This window comes from Varanus komodoensis, unplaced genomic scaffold, assembly GCF_004798865.1.
Source record: "Varanus komodoensis strain SLA01 unplaced genomic scaffold, ASM479886v1 scaffold8, whole genome shotgun sequence".
NCBI classification, from domain to species: Eukaryota; Metazoa; Chordata; class Lepidosauria; order Squamata; family Varanidae; genus Varanus; species Varanus komodoensis.
Genome location: NW_025336481.1, coordinates 4,844,400 through 4,866,545, shown reverse-complemented (window position 1 = coordinate 4,866,545; position 22,146 = coordinate 4,844,400). Strand labels below are relative to the sequence as shown.

General features: G+C 47.1%; 1 protein-coding gene across 1 annotated transcript; it reads right to left on the bottom strand.

Moving 5' to 3' along the window:
- Positions 1-6,557: 6,557 nt before the first annotated feature.
- On the bottom strand, positions 6,558-21,793 carry PCMTD2 (protein-L-isoaspartate (D-aspartate) O-methyltransferase domain containing 2). Its single transcript, XM_044455275.1, has 6 exons — positions 21,661-21,793; positions 15,127-15,459; positions 13,525-13,627; positions 12,459-12,630; positions 11,005-11,128; positions 6,558-9,699 (listed from the first exon to the last, which is right to left on the bottom strand). Exons 2-6 carry the CDS (start codon positions 15,431-15,433, stop codon positions 9,320-9,322), a joined length of 1,086 nt encoding a protein of 361 aa, XP_044311210.1. The 5' UTR covers positions 15,434-15,459; positions 21,661-21,793; the 3' UTR covers positions 6,558-9,319.
- Between the last annotated feature and the right edge of the window lie 353 nt (positions 21,794-22,146).

Below are 22,146 nucleotides of genomic sequence, written 5' to 3'. Positions count from 1 at the left end.
CCTTTTGAATGAGCATGGCTTTGTTTCTTTCCCTCCACTTTCACCCTAGGCTGCAGTCTGAAGATTAAGGAAATTAGAACGTAATGTGCAAACCAAAGTTTAGTAAGAATGTGTGTTTGTTTTTGGAAGTGCAAAACTGGTCTATGCTGTGTGCAAATATTTCCATTGTTTTGGAAAGGAAGAAGATGCCCTTGTTCCACTGAACACCAGCAGTCTCAAAACTTCTGGGGCCATTCTGCTAGGAAGTTCTGCACAAGCCCTTTAAATGGATGGGAGCATCCAGGATGGCATTGCACTATTTCTGGTGAAAATGGCTAGTTTTTCCAGACGTGTGTACATACACAGCAAGAACACCGAAGCAAGACAGAAGTGTTCCAGATGGAGCTCTAGTTGGTCAAAGAAGTCTCCCTACCCTCCTTATGCCACCTCTTTTAAAGCCCACCTGCCAGGAGTGAGGGCTTCTGGAGGGCATATCTCAGATCCTAAACTCTTGGAAGGAAATAAATACACTGATGAAACATTTGAATAATGTTCCCCATATGCTGCACATGAATTTACACTGTCCCAGAAGGCTTGCCACTGCTTAATAACACCCCTCAAACTTCAGTTTTTCCAGAATGCTTTGTTAAATATCCTCCGGACTTCATTCCCCAACCATAATGAAATTTCAGTATAGGTGGCTACATTTCTGTGTATTCTTCCTTTCCTCCATCATCGGGTTTACTCTTTCCTCTTGGTGCTTTCCCCACATTAAACTGCAGGCTGCAAAAGGGATCTTTCTTTTTCTGCTTCTGTCTAAAGTACCATGGAACATGGTTGGTTTTTAATGACTCGCCTTTCTTATTTCTTTCCAGGATGTGCAAACCACATCTTTGCAAGGGCACACAATGCAAAACCTGGTTTCTTATACCTACATACAGGTGAAAACTGTAACTGTAACATTCCCAGTTTACAAAATACTTCCAAACTCTGTCATAACAACTCTGCAATGCAGTTACTATTAGTCTGTGCTAAAGAGAAGGGACCAAAGCTGAAAGGTCACTTGAACAAGGCCAAGGGAGTCTCCGGCAGAGGTGGGAACGAAACCCAGGCCTTCTGGGTTCCAACGCCAGCTTTCCCGGCACCCAGCTAAATCCGCTCACGACTTGACCTGTGCACCGTTCAAGCAGGTAACAGAAGACAGAGAGAACCCCAAATGAAATGGCTACTTACAGAACATTTGTCTGAGGTGGGACTTCGGGAATGGTTTCCAGCATCAAATGCATACATCGTACTGTGGTCCTGAAACACAAGCAGCGGCTGGGGCAGGAGATGGCCGAGGCAGGGATGAGGAGGAAAAGCCAGATGCTTGGAAGCCCGGCAGTTCTGCCCAGCATGGTGTTTGCTGGGATGGTGAGTGGCTCCGATTCTGAGCTGCAAAGAAGCAGGCAGAAATTTCCCAGCTTCGAGGGCCGGGGAGGAGGAAGAGGAGGGGACACAGAGACATGTGTTTCCAATTAAGTTAAGGCAGCTTGACAGGGCCAACTCCCACCCTCCCGGCTCACAGCGCGCATACAATGTCCGAGAATCAAACTGCGACCCTGCTTGGGCGCAGCCGGTCGCAGCGGCTGCTTTTTTGCAGAATTCTGCTCTTGGCTCTTCGCCCGACGAGCAAGCATTCTTCGCTTTCCCCCTTGGTGGCAGGGGGGTCTGAACGCTCCCAAGGATGGAGAAAGCTGCCTTGCAGGGGAAAATGGGAGAGCCAGAGATTGCTTTGAGGAGAGCTGAGCGACCTCACCAAGGTTTGCCTAGCCTCGTGTGCACAGAGACCCCTTCCTCCTGCTGTCCAGCACAGCTGTTGGTCTGGCATGCAGAAGGTTTCAGATTTGATTTCCGACATCTCCAGGTAGGGCCGCAAAACTCTTCCATGAAGACATAGGCGCTCACTGCTAGGAAGTATCAATGATACTGGGCTAGTGGGTTCGACTCAGCTCTCCCAAGTTCCTAGTCCCTCACATCTGGCAGAGCGTGGAAACTCATCACCCCATCATGCCGGGAAGCACTTACCTATTGGACCCTCTCCTCTACCCCCCCAACCCAAATTCCCAAAGGATGGTCCTTCCATGGAGGTCTTTAGGTTGCAGCCACACTTTCGGATTAAGCAGCCACCCGGTATCGACTGACTAAACCACAAAAAGAGCTTTCTGTCCTTGACGCAGCGTTGGGCTCCGAAAACTCCAGATGTTACTCTGCCCAGAGCTTAATTTGACTGCATCCTGGTCCAGCCTGTGGGATTTCCTAAGGGGCTGGTAGCTTAAAATAAAACTTACCCCAGCTATAGTTCCCTTGACATGTATATGCAAAGGCAATTGATAAGCAGGTCTTGGCTGGCATGCAAACAAGGGGACAGGCAATAACTCAGTGGCAGAGTTTTTGCTTCACATACATGAGGTTCCTGCTCCCCCCCCCCCCCGTGTCTCCTTTTAAAAGGGGGATGTTGTAGGTGGTGGCGGAACCTTTTCTGCCTGAAACTCTGGAGAGACACTGCCGATCAGAGCACAAAATACTGGGCTAAGTGGCCAAACTGGTGCAGGGTTCTTAAAGCACGTGGGAAAATACCTGGAAAAGTGTTGCATCATCCCACCTAGAGAAACACAGAGGCAACCCTAAAATATCCCTGTGCAGCTGGTGGGATAAACGCACCTTCCCTGAGAAAGTGTTCCTTTGATGCATCCCTGTAGAGGCAGCTCAAGACATGCCACTGCTTGAGGTGTGCCAAATCGGCTGCATGGGGTCATTTTATTTCAAGGCAGTGGACAGAACAAGCATCATCTGCCCTCCTCTGCCACCTGCACAAGGCGGAAGGACAAATTGCTTCAGAAATGGAAGAACCAGGGCGGGCAGGGCCAAAAATAAATATTGACTGCGAAGGCCAGCATAGCCTAAGCGTTTGTGAATCTGCTGCCTCAGGCTCTTGTTGCTGCATGGGAAGAAGGACATGTGCCGTCTGAGCCATTGCAGGAGGAGGGGAGGAGGGGGCTGCCCGCTGCCCTCCCATGCCCAGCTCCCGCTCCCCCAGACCCTCGCTCCTTTTTGCCCCACAGCAGCACTGTCCTGCTCTCGGATCACTGGAAACTGCGATCGCGGTGTTGCTTAACGATCTTGATATACACAATGGCCATTTCTTCTGGTCTTTGTCAAACTTGGCAGTCCCTTAGCTGCTTTTGCTTGCTGTCTGCTGTTCTTCCTCCTAGCTCTCCTTAGAATGCAGTGACCCAAACCAAACAAATTACTCCAGTTAAGGCCCAACTAGTGCCAAATCGGGCAGCCGTCATGAGTTTGGGGGATTATTCACACATGGCCAGCCTCTGGGCCTTAACTAATATTAATTGAGTCTACTTGCTGGAGCAAAGACTCTCACTGCGATCATGAAAAGCATGGAATAGTGTGGTGGAAAAATGAAACACAGGCAGGGAGATGAGAGCAACAAGAAGGTTGTAACTTCACAATGAAATACATCTGGGCCCACAGCTTGGTCCATTTTCTAAAGCCCATTTTATACGGCAAGATTGCCCAAGAGTTGACCCCTCAGTGCATTTACTGATCTAGACAAAATGTTCAAGCCTTCAGCAGATGCTGGGGTAATTAATTTAGCATTCCCAGATTCGTGACATAAAGCAGACCTTTTGTCTATATATACTGTAAATAAGTGAAGTTACAATACTTAAGAAGCCACTTTAGTTGAGGACTAAGAAGTTAAAGCCAAAGTAGCTACAGAAAATCAATGGTGGTCCACCAGCCTAAGGGCATGAAGAAATCCCAGAGACCGGTAACCAAGTACTGTGGGGTTCAGTAACTTTTTCCATGAATGACTCAGCAGCTGCATTTGCTCATGTTCACGGAGTTGACTCAGTACACCACTGGGAATTAAAAAGGAAAGAATCCTTCCGTAGGCCAGTTTTGGGAGTTTCAAACACTATTTATTTAGGTTCTTATATACCGCCCCATTCCCATAGGCTCTGGGTGGTTTGCAAGAGATTAAAACCAACAATAGTTGAAATTTCAACTAAAACCTATTAAATAAAACTAATCTGGGAATGCCTGTCGGAAGAGGTATGTCTTTTACTCCCTCTTTAAGGGAGCAATTTGGGGCAGGACATTTAACAGTTTAGGGGTGACCCTTGTCCTCTGGGTAGCCGATATTAATCTTGCAGAAGCAAACTCCAGCAGATTTTCCCCAGAGGAGCGAGTGAGGTGGAATGTACGAGCAAAAGTGCTTCTGAAGGTATTTTGGACCTGGGCCATGAAGGGCTTTAAAGAGAATTACCAACACCTTGTACTGCATATGGAAATGTATTGGCAGCCAGTGCAGGGGCTTTAATATGGGGGATACGTGGTCTCTTCGTGATGATCCAGGGACCAACCTGACTCCAGTGTTTTGTACTAGTTGCAGTTTCCAGAGTAGGCACTAAGAGTGTATTGCAAAAACGGGGGGCTCCCAGTATGTGCTGCAGTTGGTGCATCAGCCAAAGGTGGCAGCAGATCCCCTTGTCCACCGCTTCTCTCTTGGCCAACCTCTCAAGGGCTGGGGCAAGCAGCACCCCCACTGCAATACGTCTTCCATGGGGAGTGACCCCATCTAGAACTGGTACACACACCTCTAATTCTGGACTGGAAACACTTTTATTTACTTCTGCAGCAGCTTGATTTGCTTGTATGAGCAATGTAGCGCTACTGTCACTGTATCTGCTCCTTGCACATGTGGAGCATGAAGGAGGTGTGCATGGCTTGATCTTGTACACACATACTTGTGAATAAGCGACAGAATCAGAAAGCTAACTGTTGCCTCCTACCTTTGGCAGTTCTCTCTCTAAATCTTAGGTAGATATACCTTATGCCATGGTTGAGTAGACTTCAAGCTTGTGGACTCTACTTTTTCCCCTACCAGATCCTTAAGTGAAACCAGGTGCAAAAGACGTACACTTAAGAATTACAGAATTCTACATCCAGGGGACCAGGATTGCACTAAGTTCAGTCCTTCTGCACACACCTCTGCTCATGCTAGCGATTCTTATTTCCACAGTGTAACTCAGACAGGGGCAGAATCAATTTCTTATTGCTGAGCAATTAGAAGTTGGAAATCCTTGCTGATCTACTTCAGATCATTCCAAAAATCCAAGCATTTCCTCACCTACCAATTGTACAGCATGGGTGTGTACCATCATCACATTTGAGGGCAAGGCATTTAAAACACAAGTAGGTTCAGGAAGAGCATATCAGAAAATGCAGCTTCAGAGACAGCTATCCTAAAATGACAGAACTACACCTCTCCTTGTGGAGGAGAGATTAATCCCACGGACCACCTGGTGCTGATGAAAATGAAAACCACACATCCCACATAGTGGTAAAAACAATTTTACTTTCTAGCCTGACACTGGAGACCTTGCTGCTCATAGGCCCACATGACAAATCTCAAACAATCTGCTGTTTGTTTTCCTTGGCACAAGTTTAAAAACCAAGGACAACCTCAGCTGGAAGTTGCTCTTCCGGGAGGATTCCTAGAATAGCTTGGAAAAGAGCACCCCCTAGTGGCAAGAAAGGCTTCTGAGATACTCTACTTTCCATCAAGGGATGGGAGTATTGCCTGATACTTTATTTTCACTAAATGTACTTAAATGCATTTAATTATCTATATTAATCCAAAAAGAACCCAGAGTCCCCGCTTTGCATGTCATGAAAAAGAAATCCAGGAATACAACGTTCCTGGGTTAATTTAAAGCAGAAACAAGAAGTGTATGGCTGACATGGTCTAATTGTCCCACAATTCCTGGATTAAGTGAACCAGGAAATGACATATGAACTCGGTCAATATGTTGGCAGTTAGTCTGCACTCCTTTGCTCATTGGCAAGAAACTAAGCTGAGCATTGTTTAAAGAACTGCACTAAGGAACCAACCATGCCGAGTACCACGGAAAACAAAACATGGCACTAACGAGTGATCAATTCTTCAAATCCAGGAGTGCATTAAGGATGAGGTGGGTGGGAAGAGTGCACACCTATTTCACATAGAATTATAGAAGAGTTGGAAGGAGCCATGAAGGCCATCGAGTCCAAACCCCTGCTGTTGCAGGACACCGTGTTACACCACCCCACTCAGATGGCTGTCCAGTTTGAGTGTCTCCAGTGCGGGAGAGCCCACCCCCTCTCCAGGCAGCTGGTTCCACTGCCGTATTGCCCTGACTGTGAGGAAGCTTTTCCTGATGTCCAGCCTGAATCTGGGTTGTCGCAACTTGAACTGATTATTCCGCATCCTACACTCTTCTGGCATCAGCAAGAAGAGATCTTGACCTTCCTCTTTGTGACAGCCTTTGAGGTACTCACAGAGGGACATCATGTCCCTGTTCTCTTCCCCCATTTTCAGCATTCACCTTCCAACCTCACGCAGTGTTACTGCCGTCCCGCAGAACCTGTGCAGTGACCCCTGCTTCCCCTCAACATCTCTTCCATGCATTCCCTACAAGTGGCAGGCCAGCTGCGACGGGTTCTCAAGATCAAACACAAGCAATAGTGAAACAGACTTAAAGTGGGACCATGTTTATTGACACAGACATTTATTTTGATAAAATTTGTATTTAAATCACCTGCTTCTGACATTTCTCCATGCCTCAGAAAGCATGTTTTTCTGATCTTCATGTTTATAGCTATTTACATCTTTAGATACCACACTAAAGCAAAACTTATGGCATATCGTCTCCTTCTGCAAATCCTATCAAAAGCTATGAAATAACAACCTCGGGCTTAAAACGCAGATAGGTGAAACTGCAAATGGTAGGCCATTTACGGGGGAGAAAAAGGGGTTTACATAGATCACAAAAAATAATGTCAGCAGGTACAAGTTAGTTTACTAAGAACATCCACTGACTGGAATCAACAGTGTGTAGATGCTGGTGTATATGAATGCCACACTGTAATTCCCCTTCCGTCACAAAAGCTACAGCCTATGTTATTTCAGTTACGCTGTGTGCCCACCCACACATTACCTTTGTGTATCGAAAATGCTACTGGATAGATCACAATTGCTTCTACTTGTATCTTTCAACCAAAGCAAGGCAAGGCTACAAGACACTATTTTTCTATGCAGTTTTGAAAGAGAATCCTAAGTAATTAAAAACAGGACAAGTTGATGAAGAAAACCCTTCACAGCATCTTTGATAAAGCGATGCGGGAAAGAAGCCAGAAACACCGTTAACGGAAAGTGTGCCTCACTTCAGGACAGATGTGACGGTGACCTCCAAGAAGCTTGTTTACCAAAGTTTTAGAAGATTAAATTAAAATCAGGGAGGCAAATTTGGCAGCTCCTCTGGCAAGCTGCTCTGTGGATGATGCAAACGGCATTTGCCATGGGAAAGACACACACCACGCAAGACTTGGGAGAGTTGTGGCCAGCCACAGAAGACGTCGCTGGCCCGAATGCATGCACAGCCGGGATCGGTACAAGGCAGCTTCATATGGAATCGGAAGTTGTTTAAAGCATTGCTCACAGGATAGAGAAAGGGACGGGGATTTTAACAGACAGCTTTGTGTGTTAAGTTACATCTTTTACTTCAGAGGGAAGACACATCTTTAACTCACAGGTACAAAATGGGGTCTAAGTTGTGTGAAAGATCAGCCATCACTGCCTTAAAACCTCGGATGCCACAGGAACACGGGTACAGCTACTTTCTGGGCTGCACGTGGCCCTGGGCAGACTGCAAAGCAAGAGCTAACCAAGTCTCTGGTGCATCGTAATACCACATTGCTCTATTGTGTACAGCCTGGGGTTACCTGTTCTATACTATGGGCCTGGGCTTGAAAGATGCTTGCATCCTGAAGTATGAATTTAAACACAGATATGTGAAAGATGGCCATCTGCTATACTGGACAATCCTAACTTGTCTTTGTCACTTAAAGAGAGGAAAACTTTAAGTTAACCAAAGTAGGCAATTCTAAAGGAAATAAAAAAGGGATTAAAAAGTATCGTGTGGCAATATTTGATGTTTCACCCCAGTTCCTCCCAGCTGGGTGGAAACACAACATTTTCACAAGATACACTCTTCTTTCTTTTCTTGCTTCAGAGTTCAAGGCTAAAATCCTACTTAAGTGGATGCTCCACAGTCTAACACAGCCTCTTGTACTATCAAACTAAAGCATATTGGTGAAATTGGTTCCAAACAGGAAAAACAAACAAAGATGATTTTGGCGGCAATCATATTTCATGTAGGAAAAACCCTACAGAAAGAGTCTTCCAGCCCTTTTTCTGCTTCAGAGGTCCCTGCTGGGGCACAGACATGGCAACGCACCCAGCCACTGACAATTTTATTTAATTGATTCCAATTTCTGGACACCCTCTGAGAGAACACAACCATCTGCCCAGAAAACTAGCTTCAGAACAATCTTCGCAGCTGCCACATTACCTATCTGGCTTAGCACTCATGCAACAGACCCTCAGAAGGAAACAGTAGCTGCGTTTCCTTCCCCTCTACTTTTCTTCTTTCAGAGAATGTAACCACAAACTGGATAAAATGAGCAAGTATGTACGCAATCAAGTTTAAAGCAGGGGGGAAGGACTTCTGCAGCAGAAAGTGCTGCCGTTTTGGTTGTTTCCTTTTTGAAGCACACACAGCCTTTTTCTCACTCATGTACCAAACAGGAATTCTCCTGATGAATCTTTCGGAGATCACACTGATTCTCTGGGGAGTGTTACTCTCCCATGAAGAAAGTTTTCCCTAGAGTCCCTGCTGATGAAAAAAAAACAGCTTTAATTGGGCACTCAACATATGCCAACCCCATATTCAATGCCTTTTGCCAATATTGTGAATTTGGTGGGATTTTTTTACTTTTAGGGGCAAGGCTTACCAGGTCAGATTATACTATTGTGCTGCTTTGCTCTTTTAGGGTGAAGCAGCTTCATTTAGGAGTTGCCCAAAGTAACTTCTGAAATGGTCACTCAGCAAAAGAACACAGGTGAGATATCCACAGGTGTCTCGGCAAGGTTGTCGTTTTTTCTTTTTCTTTTCTACTGAATGAAATCTTCATTTCAGGAAGCAGCAGAAGCGGCTGCTGCCAGCCTGTCCCCGCTCTGCTCCCTGCCATGGGAGGAGGACAAAACCGGAGCACGCAAACCAAGGGAAAGAATCTGAAAAATGGTATCGTGTTTTAAGAACGTGGCAGCCACATTCCCTGGCCAGCTTCCCCACCATGCGTGGTCACATTAACAGGCAAGCAAGTGGCAAACATTGGTCAAGCCCTACGCAGTGTTTTAATGTCCTGCCTACCTCTCTGCTGTATGCTGACAATGGCCTTATTTTTCTCTGTAATAGAGCAGGTAATATTTCAGAGGATCAGGCAAAGGGAGGCTCAAGACCTTCTCCCTCAAGATGTTTATAGGAGGGTCGGGCTTCAGTTCAGGGACAGCTTTTTCCACCTCTTCCCTGCTCTCTTCCTCCAATTCTTCACAATTATTATCGTCAGAGGGGTTTGAGATCCGACTGGCAAAGACCTCTTTGTCCAAGAAGACAATGGTTTCCATGCGCCTCCGCCGGACGCGCCTCCGCTTAAACCTTGGTGGGTTCCGGAGGCCGTTGCCGCTTCTACCTGCTGTTTCCTGGTGGATCAGCTTTTTAATGGTGCTGCGGATGGCAATGCGGGCGAGGTCTTGGAGGCTGCGGACCATCACTGGGGCTAAAAACATGAGAGGAGGAATTGGAACCAGTGTGAAACCTTCAGTGATTCATTTACTGTATTTCCATACCATGTCACATTCTGAACAAGATTCATGTGCCATGCAAAATTTTCAAGCAGCAAACAATAAAGAGAAAGAAATGCATCAAAATACAGAACTTGAATTTTAAACCAGGTGATTTTATCTAAAACTGTGGCTGGCCAATCAGAGAATTCTTGTTTAAACAAAAATGTCTTCAGCAGGTGCTGGCTGACCCGAAGAGCAGGGAGTTCCACAAAGAGGAAGGAAAAAGAGAAAGGACCTGCTTTGTGTGAGCTCCAGACAAGCTGCAGGGCCATGCCGAATCACCAGAAGTGCTTTGTCCGACGACCACAGTAGCCACGCCAGCTGGTAGAGGAAAAACTGTCTTTCAAATGTCCTGCTCCTGAGTTGCTTAGGGCTGTATATTCCAATTACACAGCCTTGAACCTGCCCTAGCAGAAACAAGGCAGCTAGTCCAATTCTCTCCACACTTGGTGCAGCTTCTGGGCCAACCTTAAGGGCAGCTTCACACAGAGTATGTTGGATAAGCAGTTGAGGGAACTAGCGCCCTGAAGCACCGTCACCTGATTCAGCTGGCACAGCGGGACAGAGCTGTGACTGCTCACAGCAGCGTCACTGAGATTTTGAACTAGGCGGGATAAGACAGTGCCCTGCAAAACCCTACAGCTGGGAAAGAGTCATCTGGTATTGCTCTGTGAAACTGGTCCCACAGGTAGTGCTGCTGCAACACAGTGAGTCTCTCTAATGCCCAACCCATGGAGCCAGTCAGAATACTGTGGTCAATGCTATCAAATGATCTCTAGCAGCACTGAAAGGGTCACACTCCCCTCGTCTTTCTCTTGATAAAAGAGAAGACTGATTCAGTCAAAACAAGGCCGAGGCCCAGAATGAAAGGCTCAGATAAGCAGCATCTGAGTGCTTGCGATGGCACTCAAGTAAGCCCCAAGGAAGGAATATTTGCACTGGGTGGAAGCGATTCAAAATGGGTACCCCTGGTTCTGTCAGGGCAGCAGGAACCACATGTTCACATACAGATACGCTTGTCACCCCTGGATTCATCCTCTTTCCCTCTCTGCTGTGTCACACACACCCTTAGTCACTAATATATCTGCTGAAGTAGCGCAGCTCGGGACCATGAGAAGGGGCTGCAGACGACGCTGGGAGATGTCTGGCTGTGAGGAATGTCTTTCAGAGCCTCATGGGGCTGATCCCAAAGATGACAGCATTGAAAAGGCTGCAAACTAGAGAAGAGGGAGACTTACGCAGATGAACAAGTTTTGACTTTCCTGAATCCGCATGGTTGGGCTGGATCAGAGGGGCAAAGGAGACAGCCAAGATCTTCTTTGTCTCCCAGGCTGAAGGGCCAGTTCGAGTTATCTTAGTCAGCTGTGTGAAGAACACAAACATAACCTGAAGCATTGGACACTATCGTGGACAACAGAAACAGGGAATTTGTCAGATTTAAAATACATCCTCCCCACTTTCTGCAATGCAACATTGAAAATGCAGTGTTTAAGCCCAAATCCAGACCAGAGCCAGAACAAGGAGCAAATTATGTATGAAAACGCTGCGTTACTTTGAGCAGTTGTCCAGGACCCATTAATTGTGGACTGTTGGTAGCAATGGAAGAGGAAGCTGCCTTCACCATTTCAGATGCTCAGGTGGGACTCCACAAATACATCCGTCAGGCTTGCCATGTCAAGGACAATCACCACCACCAGCAGTAGCAGCAGCAGCAAGTTTCTGTATTCTGCTCCTTCTCAGCAGTGCTTCCTTGCCTTCCAAGCTCATCTTAGTACTCAGGTGCTTGAATTTGAAACTTGAATGCACAAGGTGGTTTTAGGGTTTGTTCTCTTGTTCAGAAATTCGTACTTTCACAGACAAGGAATTCAAGGGAACTTCTAACTCCTTTTGCCAGAGGAGACTGTCACCCAAATCAAAGAACAAAAGCTGTAAGTCTCCCCAGATTTCTCTGTAAACACTGGCCAGAAGGGCTCACTTCTCCTGTAGGCAAGGGTCATAGCAAAGTGTCAGCTGTGAGTCAGCTGCAGCCTAAACGGACAGATCAGGAGAAAATGAGCAAATCTTCAATACAAAACAACTCAGGGAAGTCCTGACGCTTAGAGGCAGAGGCCCATGGACAAGACCCTCCTGGGGTCGCAATGGTAGTGTGCGGGGGTACACGCTTGTTCACCAGCCCCTCACTGTGGCCGAGTGAATGGTTTTGCTGAGAAAGAGGAGAAGCAGATGCCACGGCCTGCTTTCCCATTCTTCTTTGCTTCTCAAGCAAGCAGTAGCCATGATGAGAAGGACGAGGAGGAGCCAGAGCAGCTGGCGAAGATGGTGGCCACCGAGTGTGTCCTGCCCAAGCGCGCTGGAGCTGCACCGGCAACAGCAGCAGTGTTGATGTGGCAGAGCCTGCATGGAGAGCCCCAAGGTCGCCCTCCCATCAGCGCCAGCCTCGTTGACGCAAGTCTCCCCTCATCTCCAAGCACACGATGTTCTCTCTTCCCAGCACACCCTAACAACGCAGTGAGTGACAGAGAGGCAAGCTGCCGAAACGGATTTTATGTGACACGTTTGCACACCTTTTCCATGTGTAATACCATCAGCTATCTCGATGCATTACACGGCCACCCTTTTTGGAAACGGCAGAATATGGCAAGAATCAAATGAAGCCATAAGGCATAAGGTGACCCCCATCCCATAGGCAAACCTTCTCCTCCAGTGGCATGACAAGGATCCCACCAACTTTCAGCAGGTTTTTCATATAGTCTTCATGCTCCTTCTGGACACCAGCACCACAATACACGCGGTCATACTGACAGCAGTCTGGAGAGATCTCTAAGCAGTTGCCAGTAACAAAGGCAGGCTCACAGAATTCAAACCTGGGAACATGAAAGGCTGTTTGTGAGTGAATCTTACAGTGGGCACACATATGAACCGACTGAACCTGCCCCATCATATATAAGTTGGACAAACAATAAAAAATAGTTCTTTCCTTCGCACTAAAAAAAATTATACCGTCCATGAATTTCACTTCCATGTGTCACAAGGACAGAGTAAACTTTGTCACCTTACAATACATACGCACTCCAAAACTGCTGCTACTACTTCGACAGAAACTTGGCAGGTGCAAGTTTTCAACAACAGCTAAGAGAAGAAAAATGAAATTGAGACTTCCTTTACGTTCTTAGGCCAGTGATACATCAAACCCAGCTGCTCTCCAGGGTCACAGGCCAAACTCTTGCCTAGGCCCATACACTTAATATTCTCTTAACTGGAGACACCTGGAACTAAACCCAGACTTTCTGCATGCAAAGCGCTGGGCTATGGCTGCTTCCCGGGTTTGGTGGGGCAGAGGAGGAGGTGGCAGTACTCCCTCTTTCTCCTTTGGCCAGTGCAGTAACAAAGTCAATTTCCTGAAAGGCAAGCAGGGTTCAGATTTATGTAAGACCTTGCCCACAGTATTGTTTACAATCTCAGAAGCATGGCTGAAACGCACTTCTAGACTGAACAGAGTTAACGGTTTTTGTTTCTTAGCTCAAGCATATTAAGTCTCTTAGTTCCACAACAGTGGAAGGCAACAGTGTCAGCAGCATGCAGACAAGTCAACAGCCTTGAGAGGGAGGATAAAACCTTTTGTTTTGTCTTGCTGCAGTTAACATCACGTATATCATCCTGAATTCATGGCGTGCTACGAACAGAAGTTACAATCCACAGTATTAGATCTACCCTTGAAGTCTGTTTTAATGCAAATTAAGCATGGTTTTTGTTCTTACTTGTCAAAGCTGTCACTTGTTCTGATGAAGCAGTCCAGTTTCTGCTTTGCATATTCTATAACGTCAGAGTGAAGCTCTACGCCATGATTAACACCGAAAGGGCCTGAGTGTTTAAGGAATGCAAAGAAAAAAGTTTCAAAAACAAGCTGATGAAGGACCAGAGTCAATTCAAAAAGTTTTTCTCTGCTTGACACAGAAACTGAGAAGAGTCATTGCTGTTGCCATTTTCAGTCTCCCATTAAAATGCAGCTACATGCTGAATCCTTTAAAAGACAGTTTTAATTACTGGTGTAACTAAGTGAATAATCAGATTGAAACAAAGGAGTCCTGGCCTAAGAGAGGCACAGAAAAGTGCACTGCAACTCAGTAATAGTCAAGCAGAGAAGGAATGGAAGAAAATTCTGCAAAGGGAAAAATGTGCAAGTTCACTCGAGCCCTATCTGGCACCTGCTTATACAGCTCACATAACTTTCTTCATGGATAAAGCACCTTCAAAACCCCTAAAATGCATGCAGAGGTTGTTTTTATATGAATGTTTATATTTAGTGCAAACTACTTTCTGTACAAGTAACAGCAGGAGACCAGTGGTGGTCCTCCAGTTCCATGAGGTTCTCTTTCATCTGGAGGTGGAGTTTACCTGCTCTTCCTTTCCTGCAGGGGAAGCAACCCTTTCCCACTTTTCTAGACCTGCACACAATGAAAGGAACTTGATGGCTCCAGCCACTGCACTGAGTTCTGAGTGAGCCAGTTTTTAAAAGTGTTTTTTTGGAGGGAGGGAGAAATGTTGGTAGCTAATACAGACCATCAAGAGTCAGACTGACTTTACGAGCAAGATAAATTTGATCCTTTTGGTGCTTCACAGCAGCTATGGATCCATTTTTCCCAGAGGTTCCCGCACAGGCTGGATGTGTGTGTCTGTGTCTAGTGAGTGACAATGGTCCTTATCCTGGGCCTCCTAAATTTGCCCACCTGTATTATGCCAATGTCTTGGTCTGCCTGAAGACCCAAATCCCGAAGCAGACTGTGCTGCAACTTTCAGTCTGCCACCTGGCATTCAAGAAGGGTAGCTTCTTAAAGCAGGCTGACAAGCTGGTTGCCCACTATCCATTCCTGGCTGTGTTAACTGTTGTGCTAGAAAATGCACCACAGCACGCCAAGAGTTGTTAGGAATTGCAAAGTCGGGGACCACAAGGCAGTAAGTTGGGCGATAATCCAACAATGCAAAACAAGGGCGTAACATTTCACATCTGCAGGATGGCTTTTGCAGCAGTTCCCATGGGTACCTTGATGGTACCATGATGTGCCCAAATGAATTAGCTATGCACCATGTTTACCTGGGGGCTGGGGCTGGAATTTCTGGCACTTCCTTCCAAATTCTACCAATACACGTTCTTCCAAACTGTACCTCACAGAGACATCATTTGATTCTCAAGAAAGGGCTGATCACTCTATGTAATAGCCAGCATTTGTGTGGTGATACAATGAATATAAATAGCACTGTTTATACTCACTGCATTAACAAGACTGGAAAGGCAGGCCTCCTTCTCAAGTCACGAAGCTTGATTCACAGGGCAAATTTAGCTGATCGGAAGGATCACTTACCCAAGATGAGTCCAACCATGGAACTCAGGTAGCCAGTGCCACTTCCCAGGTTCAAGAAAGAAAGCCCAGGCTGCAGATCCAGAGCTTCCATAACCTCTGAATAAATGCAGGGAGCAGAGAGATGAATATTCCCATGTTTCCAAGCCAAATCTTTGTAAGCATTGTCCTTGAACTCCTCAAGGTAATAGTCTGCTCTGTCCACAGCCCGGAAGGCCTGTTCCACTAGTTCTGTCCGGATGTACTGCGCCTCCTTCAGATTATCGATTAATTCATCATTGTCCTCGCCGGCACTTACAGCACCTCCCATGGTTCGCGCCGATTCAAAAACCAATTCTCGATGGCAGGGGAGAAAAAATGGGAATAGTCATTATCCTGATCGAACGAAGCTGTTCTGCAAAAGAGTCTAGAGGACACAAACTATATGCAAAATGCGTTCTAGAGAAGACAGAGTGGAAACATTTCTACCTACACAAATATCGCCAGTTTTACTCTCTCCTTTGTCACTTTCGTCTTCAAAATGTGGGGATTTCCTCTTGAAAGAATTGGGTAAATTCATTAGACCAATGAAAAAGTCTTTTGATGTTACACACCAGTGACCATGACAAACACTTTTTAAGGCTTTATCAGACAATTTGTTTCTGGATATGGAACCATGGATTTTAGTTGGCAGTGAGTTCTTTCAAGCACAGAGACCTTGTTGGTTTTCTAAGTGCCACAGCTAGGTGGGCCTTATTGCCAGAAAAGTTTCAGACTGATTCCTGCAGCTAGTGTGGTTTTGGTGGAACAATTTGCTCCAAAACGGGAGGTGGAAAAATGTTTCCGAGTCCCTTTTGTTTGACTAAGGAAGAAACCCAAATTCCCCTCTGTGTTATTCCACTGGACTTTCCTGGAAAAGGAACTTTTCTTTAACGATTAATGACTCCATGACTTCTCATGTAAGCCTCCCATCTCATTTTGGAGAATTTTCCTGAGATAACCAGGATCCAAGCTAACTTATTGTGCTTGACTGAACATAAGTGCGAGGAAGACAGCAGTAGTGAATAAAAGAGAATATGCCTAAAATCCTATGCTGGCACGCATGGCTGCATGCTTTACAGAGAATCAATATTTTTAATGCAAGAGCGTAAGGAGAAGCATGAGGAATTTCTGAGCTTACAGGATGGACACACCCTTGTATTAACTTCTTGCCCAGGCTGCATCCCCTGGTGAGCCCTGAGAAAAGCTTCATTTCTCTGAAATTAGCTCTTACCTCTGCTCAGTTGCTCATTGGAGATAAGAGCTTTTTCCTGCAGGGAAGAAGGGGCAGGACCGGGGAAGAAGCTGCTGAGTGATTCAGTCTTATTTACTTCTGGGGTGTTTCCTGCTTCTTATGGGCAGACAAACAAAAGACTTGGCTCTTCTTGTGAGCAGACATGCAGCTCATGTTTACATTTCATTCTGCATAAACATGCAGGGGCTCATCCTGCTTATTTCTGAATGGGTAGGAGCACATTTGGCCTCAGACATGCTGACCTTTGGCAACGTACACCTTGTTTCTGCGCCCAATGGAAGGTGGCCCTGAAAGACCTTTCTCACACTGAAATCCAGACTCTGGATTGAAAAATGCTCTCTACCAACTGGCCAATTTGAAAATAGCAATTTGGCATGAAGGTTAAAGAAAGAAGTAAAAAACAAAATCCTCCTGCAGAAACTGAAAGTATCTTTAAAGGAGATCCTGGAATCCCAGCTTTAAATCCATTGAAATGTGCAGTTGTAACTGTTAAATCTATGGGAATGGCAAACAGACGTGAAGCAAAGCATTAGTCTTAGATCTGATGCAGCCTTCACCACCTGGTACCATCTGTATGTAATGGAATCCAGTTCCTGTTAGCCTTAGCCAGTTTAATCAAAGACCAGGAATCTTGGGAATTGTAGTCCCTCCCCAAAATATGGAGGACAAAGCTGCTCTAATGTGTACACAATACAGCCACTGCACCACTGATTTAATATTCAACAGTCTTTGGACAATACCAGCCTTTTAAAAAGCCAACTCTAATTATTAAAACATAATTTGCAATGCCCAAACTGTCTAGTTCTCCGCAGACTGCTAATTTTCTATACAGGAAGAGCACAATGCAAATTTTTATTTAGAGCACCATGCTTTTCTGTCAAGAACTGCCGAAATGGCAGATTTAGTGTTTGCTCTTAGTTCAGAATGTTCTGCCTCAGCTTCACTGTTACATGTGTTCAGCGCAGACAATGCCCAACCTGTATACATCAAAAATGTGTGAATAAAACCAGAATATACTGCAAGAGCCAAACAAGGCATGGGGGAGTAGGAGCATCCCTGCATAAACCTACCTATTTGTTGAAACAAAGTGGCTGCATGTAAATATTGCTAGCATTGCTCAACTTTGATACCATCAACTCAAACTTTCAATGAAGTCTATTTTGAAAATTATTCACCTTCTAAATTATGCCTGCTATGCATATGCTTGCACAATCTACATGCTCTGGACAACTTCTTAATGGAGTCTGTGCAGAACTTGGGACTGTCTGGCAAAGGCTGTGCTGTGGACGAGATGGGCACAGCAGAGGCAGCCCGGAATCATACCTGCCCCAGGAACGTTCTCCGCATTGCACAATGCCCACTGGTGTTCTCCTAGCAGCTAAACACACAATTAGGCCCACGGCTGGGTTTCGTTGTCTCCTGTATGAGCAGGAGTGTCAAAGCCCACAGCCTGATCTTTTCCTTCTACTTTCAGAAAAAAAAAGAAGAGGCAGGGTGTGTTTCCAGCACAGCCAATTGTGTCTCAACTGCACTGGCATTTGGAGCAGTATCTCTGTGGATTAGCCTGCACAGCTAAGCGGGCACCCAATGGAAGAACCTCCTGCTGAGAGAGTCCCGAAACTGATTTCCCGCTATGGCTAGCCAGATGCACCAAGGAAGCCCATACGGAGGGCAAGAAGATAATAGCCCCCCCCCCCCCACAGTTCACCAGTAACTGGTATGCAGAGACCATGGCCTGTGAACCCCATACATTTCTGCAGATGTATTGGCTGTAGACATAGGACCTGTTCCAGCTTCTCAAAATCTACCTTCCCACAGCACCGTAGTTTTCACTCCCAACTGAAACACAGCCTAGGGACACGTAACCCTTGCAAACTTTACCTCCCTCCCCTGCGAAGTCTCCCTCATGGATTCTTAGTAAGGCACACACACAGGGACCATGAACTGGTTAATTTCCATTCGCTTTCTGCTGCGCACCAAATGACAGAAGTACAAAGTTAAAGAGTTTCCTGATAGAAGCGGGCTACCCTCTGACCTGGCTGCAGTCCAGTTACAGGGTTATTAGCAGGCCTGTTGTGCCTCTACAAGAGATAGCTGGTCTGCAGCCAAGTCCAGGCACACTTACTGAAAACAAGGTCTCCTGTTTACATTGTCCTAACTCTGAAGAACTGCATAGCACTGGGAAGGCGGCATGAGGGTGGTAATGAACAGAACGGTTCTCTTCCCACAGCACAGAACAGTTCTCGTTTTGCAGCCAAAACCTGCTGCAGACACCCTAGTTTCAAAATGCATTACCACTACCAAAAGATGTGTGTGTTCAACTTCTCTTTCTGGCATCACAGTTACAGTTTCTGGCATCTTTCCCATGCCTTTTTCAGACAGAGAGCCAAAACATTGCTGTGTAGCCCGCAGGCCAGGACGTTCGATGGTAGCAAAATGAAGTGGAATTACAGAACTTTGCAAGCGCACCTGGATAGTCACAAGACGCCACCTGAAAATACTTTTTGTGCTCAAAGCTTAGTTCATGTTCCAGGAGTGAGGAAAACACTCAGATTTCAAAGCACACACCAACTTTTCAAGCTGCTGCTGTTTATTCAGAGATGGTGGAGGCAAAGGCCTTGTTATGGTGGGGCAAGCGAGGACTCTTAATTATTTCTAATTTCTACAGCGGAATTTGCTGTAATAGAATTCGCTGTAACCAGAAAGGCTTGTAGGGCTTTAAAAAAATGGAATGCTCATCTACTTCTGAATCTGTTTCCTCTAGAGAGAAAAGAAATTATATTGCTGGGTGCAGTGGTGCGAATACTGATCCTCCTAACTTCATAAGCAGAAAGCACATTCTCATGAGGGAAACTGACCCAAAGCCCTGTAATGAGGGCAGCTGGACAAAAGCCTTTTAATTCGCTTTTTTGGCTGTTTTAGTGATTGTTTAGTTTACTGTAGTTTAATGCTTTATTATGGGAAGCCATCAGATAATACTGGGCAGTACACAAATATTCTGAATAAACAAATATGACCCCCTGCCCCATGGACAGGCAGGGGAGAGAAAATAGGGGAAAGAAAGCCTTGTTACGGTAGATGGAGGAGGAAAAGAAGGGGGAGAATGAAGATCTGACATTCCAATTTGATGGGAATGCAGGCAGAAACCAAAATCCTATTGCAAGAATTTGTGGGGATGCAGAGTTATATATTCCCCATTGCTGTGGAAAATGGGGCACACAAGGAGCTCATAATCACAGGTACAGAGAAACTGCAGAGTGAGTTCATTAACACAGAGGCAGGAGTCTCGAGGCCTAAAATGGGTAGCTGTGTATGTGTGCAGAGTGGCAAAGAACAGCAGTGTTAAATCGGAGCAGGAAGGAATGATAACCACAAGATCCTCATTTATAAGGGGAGGAAGGAGACACTCAACTCTGGTAGGGGCAGGAGGCCACAGCTAAAGCGTAGAGCACATACTTGGCAGTTAGAAAGCCCAGAAAAACGAGGGTGAGAAACATGCCTGCCTTAAGATTTGGAAAGTTGTTGCCAAGTCTGGGTCAACAATACTGAGTTACATGCACTATGCATCTGACTCACTGTAAGATAGTTTCCTATGGAAGAAAGGGATCCAGTACCTGCAGTGACAGAAGGTATTACATTACTGAACGTGCTAAATCTTAGGCCCCCTACTAGCCATGGCAAGTGGTGGAATCTAATAATTAAGGGGTATGTCGAGTGACCCTATTACCATAAAGCTGGAGGAGGAGAGGTGGGGAGGGTCAGGTTTTGCACCCACTGCCCTACAGACTGTGAGTGATAGTAAAAAGGGCATGGAGAGGGATCTCCTGATCTGAGGTGGCTTATGGAGAGGAAGGGATTGACTGATACTTAACACCTACTAGAGATGGAGAGATTATCAAAAGGGATACAGGAGCAAAAATAGCATTTTGTAACTGTTCTTCTGAAGAGTGCTAGCAGATGGGGAATTATGGAGAGGTGGGTGACTCTACTGCCACAAAGTTGGGAAAAAGGGAGTGAGGGAGAACCACGGTTTTATGTTCATTATATTGCAGAATGAGGCTGGAGTGGAAGGAAATGCACTGCAGATTCTCACTGAGAAAGAGCTGGTTGTTTCTGTTATCAAGGGGCTAGGATGGACTGCTTTATATTTATAGTGCTGGAGATGTGGGTGCGCTGGATGGAAAAGAGAATTTCTAGGTCCTTACGAGAAGTAAGGGGCAGAAAAGAAGGAATAGTTGGCTGGGGAACCACAAGAGATCTAAAAAATGGGAAGAATGAGACAAAGGGCAGGGGAGAGAGGTTATGAAGTCCTGGCGGGGAGGGCCAGCCCCTTTACCACGGAGAAGACATGAGATGGTAAAGAGAGGAGTGGGAAGGAGAAGGAAAGATCAACTGTGGAGAAGCTCTGCCTTCTGTTATGAAAGGGTTGTCCATTTATCCAGCGTATGCTTACAAATTGGCTTACCAAAAAAAGTTTAAATTGAGCGTAATAGTAAAAGCAGCAACAAAAAGAAAACATAGTCAGGGAGGGAGGGCATAAGGGTAATGTGCAGATATTAGAACCGTTTAATGGGGGAGAGCAAGCAGCTCGCCGCCTCCTTGCCATGGGGCAGAGGTCGGCGCTGAAGACTGGGGGGAGCGGTGCCGTGGGGCCAAGGGAGAACTTGGAAGCTGGGGGGGGGGGGGGGGGGGGCTAGCTCGCCCCTTGTCGTGGAGCAGGGGGGCGACGGAAGGAGGGGCCGGACGGCCTCCTTCCGCGGGGATGGGGCGGACCTTGAAGGCGGGAGGCCAGCCAGCCCCCTTGCCCGTGGGGCAGGAGAGATGGTGGGCAGCGCGGGAGCAGTGGCGCGCTAGCCCCGGGGCCACGGCAGGTCTGGAGGCCGGGGGCGGGCAGGGGGCGAGCCAGCCCCCTTGCCACGGGGCGGGGGGGGACAGGACGTTGCGGGACCACCCGTCATGGCGGGAGGCAGGTCCGACTGGGCCCATACACGCCACGGAAGCGGGCGCCCCTGCCGGGGGCGGCTGAGGGGCTTCAGGCCGGGGGGGCAGGAGGGAGCACACCTTGAGGCAACACGGGGCCGAGGAGGGAGCCCGGCGGGTGCGAGGCACCCCTTGCCCCGGGACTGGGGGAGGGGGGCTACGGTGACCGCGGGGAGGGGCTTGACCCCCGCCCTGACAGGAAGCGAGGAGGGGGCCTCCTCCCCCCGCCTCACAACTCGAGGAGGGAGGGGAGCCCCTCGGAAGAACAGCAGGCGCGTCTCTACCTGTTCCTCCAGCACCAGCAGCCTCCGCCGGCCCTTCTTTTTCCTCCTCCCCCCTCCTCCTGCCTCCTCTTCTGCTCCCCCCGCCGCCACACGCCGAAGTCCCACAGCTGTAAACAGTCACCCAGCTGGAGAAACACCCCCCTCAGGGCAGCGCCACTGCGCAGGCGCCGCACGGGAGCGACGCACGACGCGACCAGGAGGAGGGGGCGGGGCGGGAGCTGAGCGAACGCGCGCGCGCGCGAGCGAACAAGCGCGTTGGGGATGTACCATTCCGGCCCAAAACGCAGGGAGAGCTTGGGGAAGGCATGGACCAAGCGACGGGGAAGGGTGTAACCACGGTTGCCTTTCTTGACTGGGGGAAGGAAGTACCACTGAGTGCAAGAAGGAAAGGGGTGTGTGTGACGGACGAGGTGGTCTTGACGCCACGGTGAAGGGCGGCGACGAGGATGATGGGAATGGAGACTACGTTTGAGTAGCGGCTGTGCA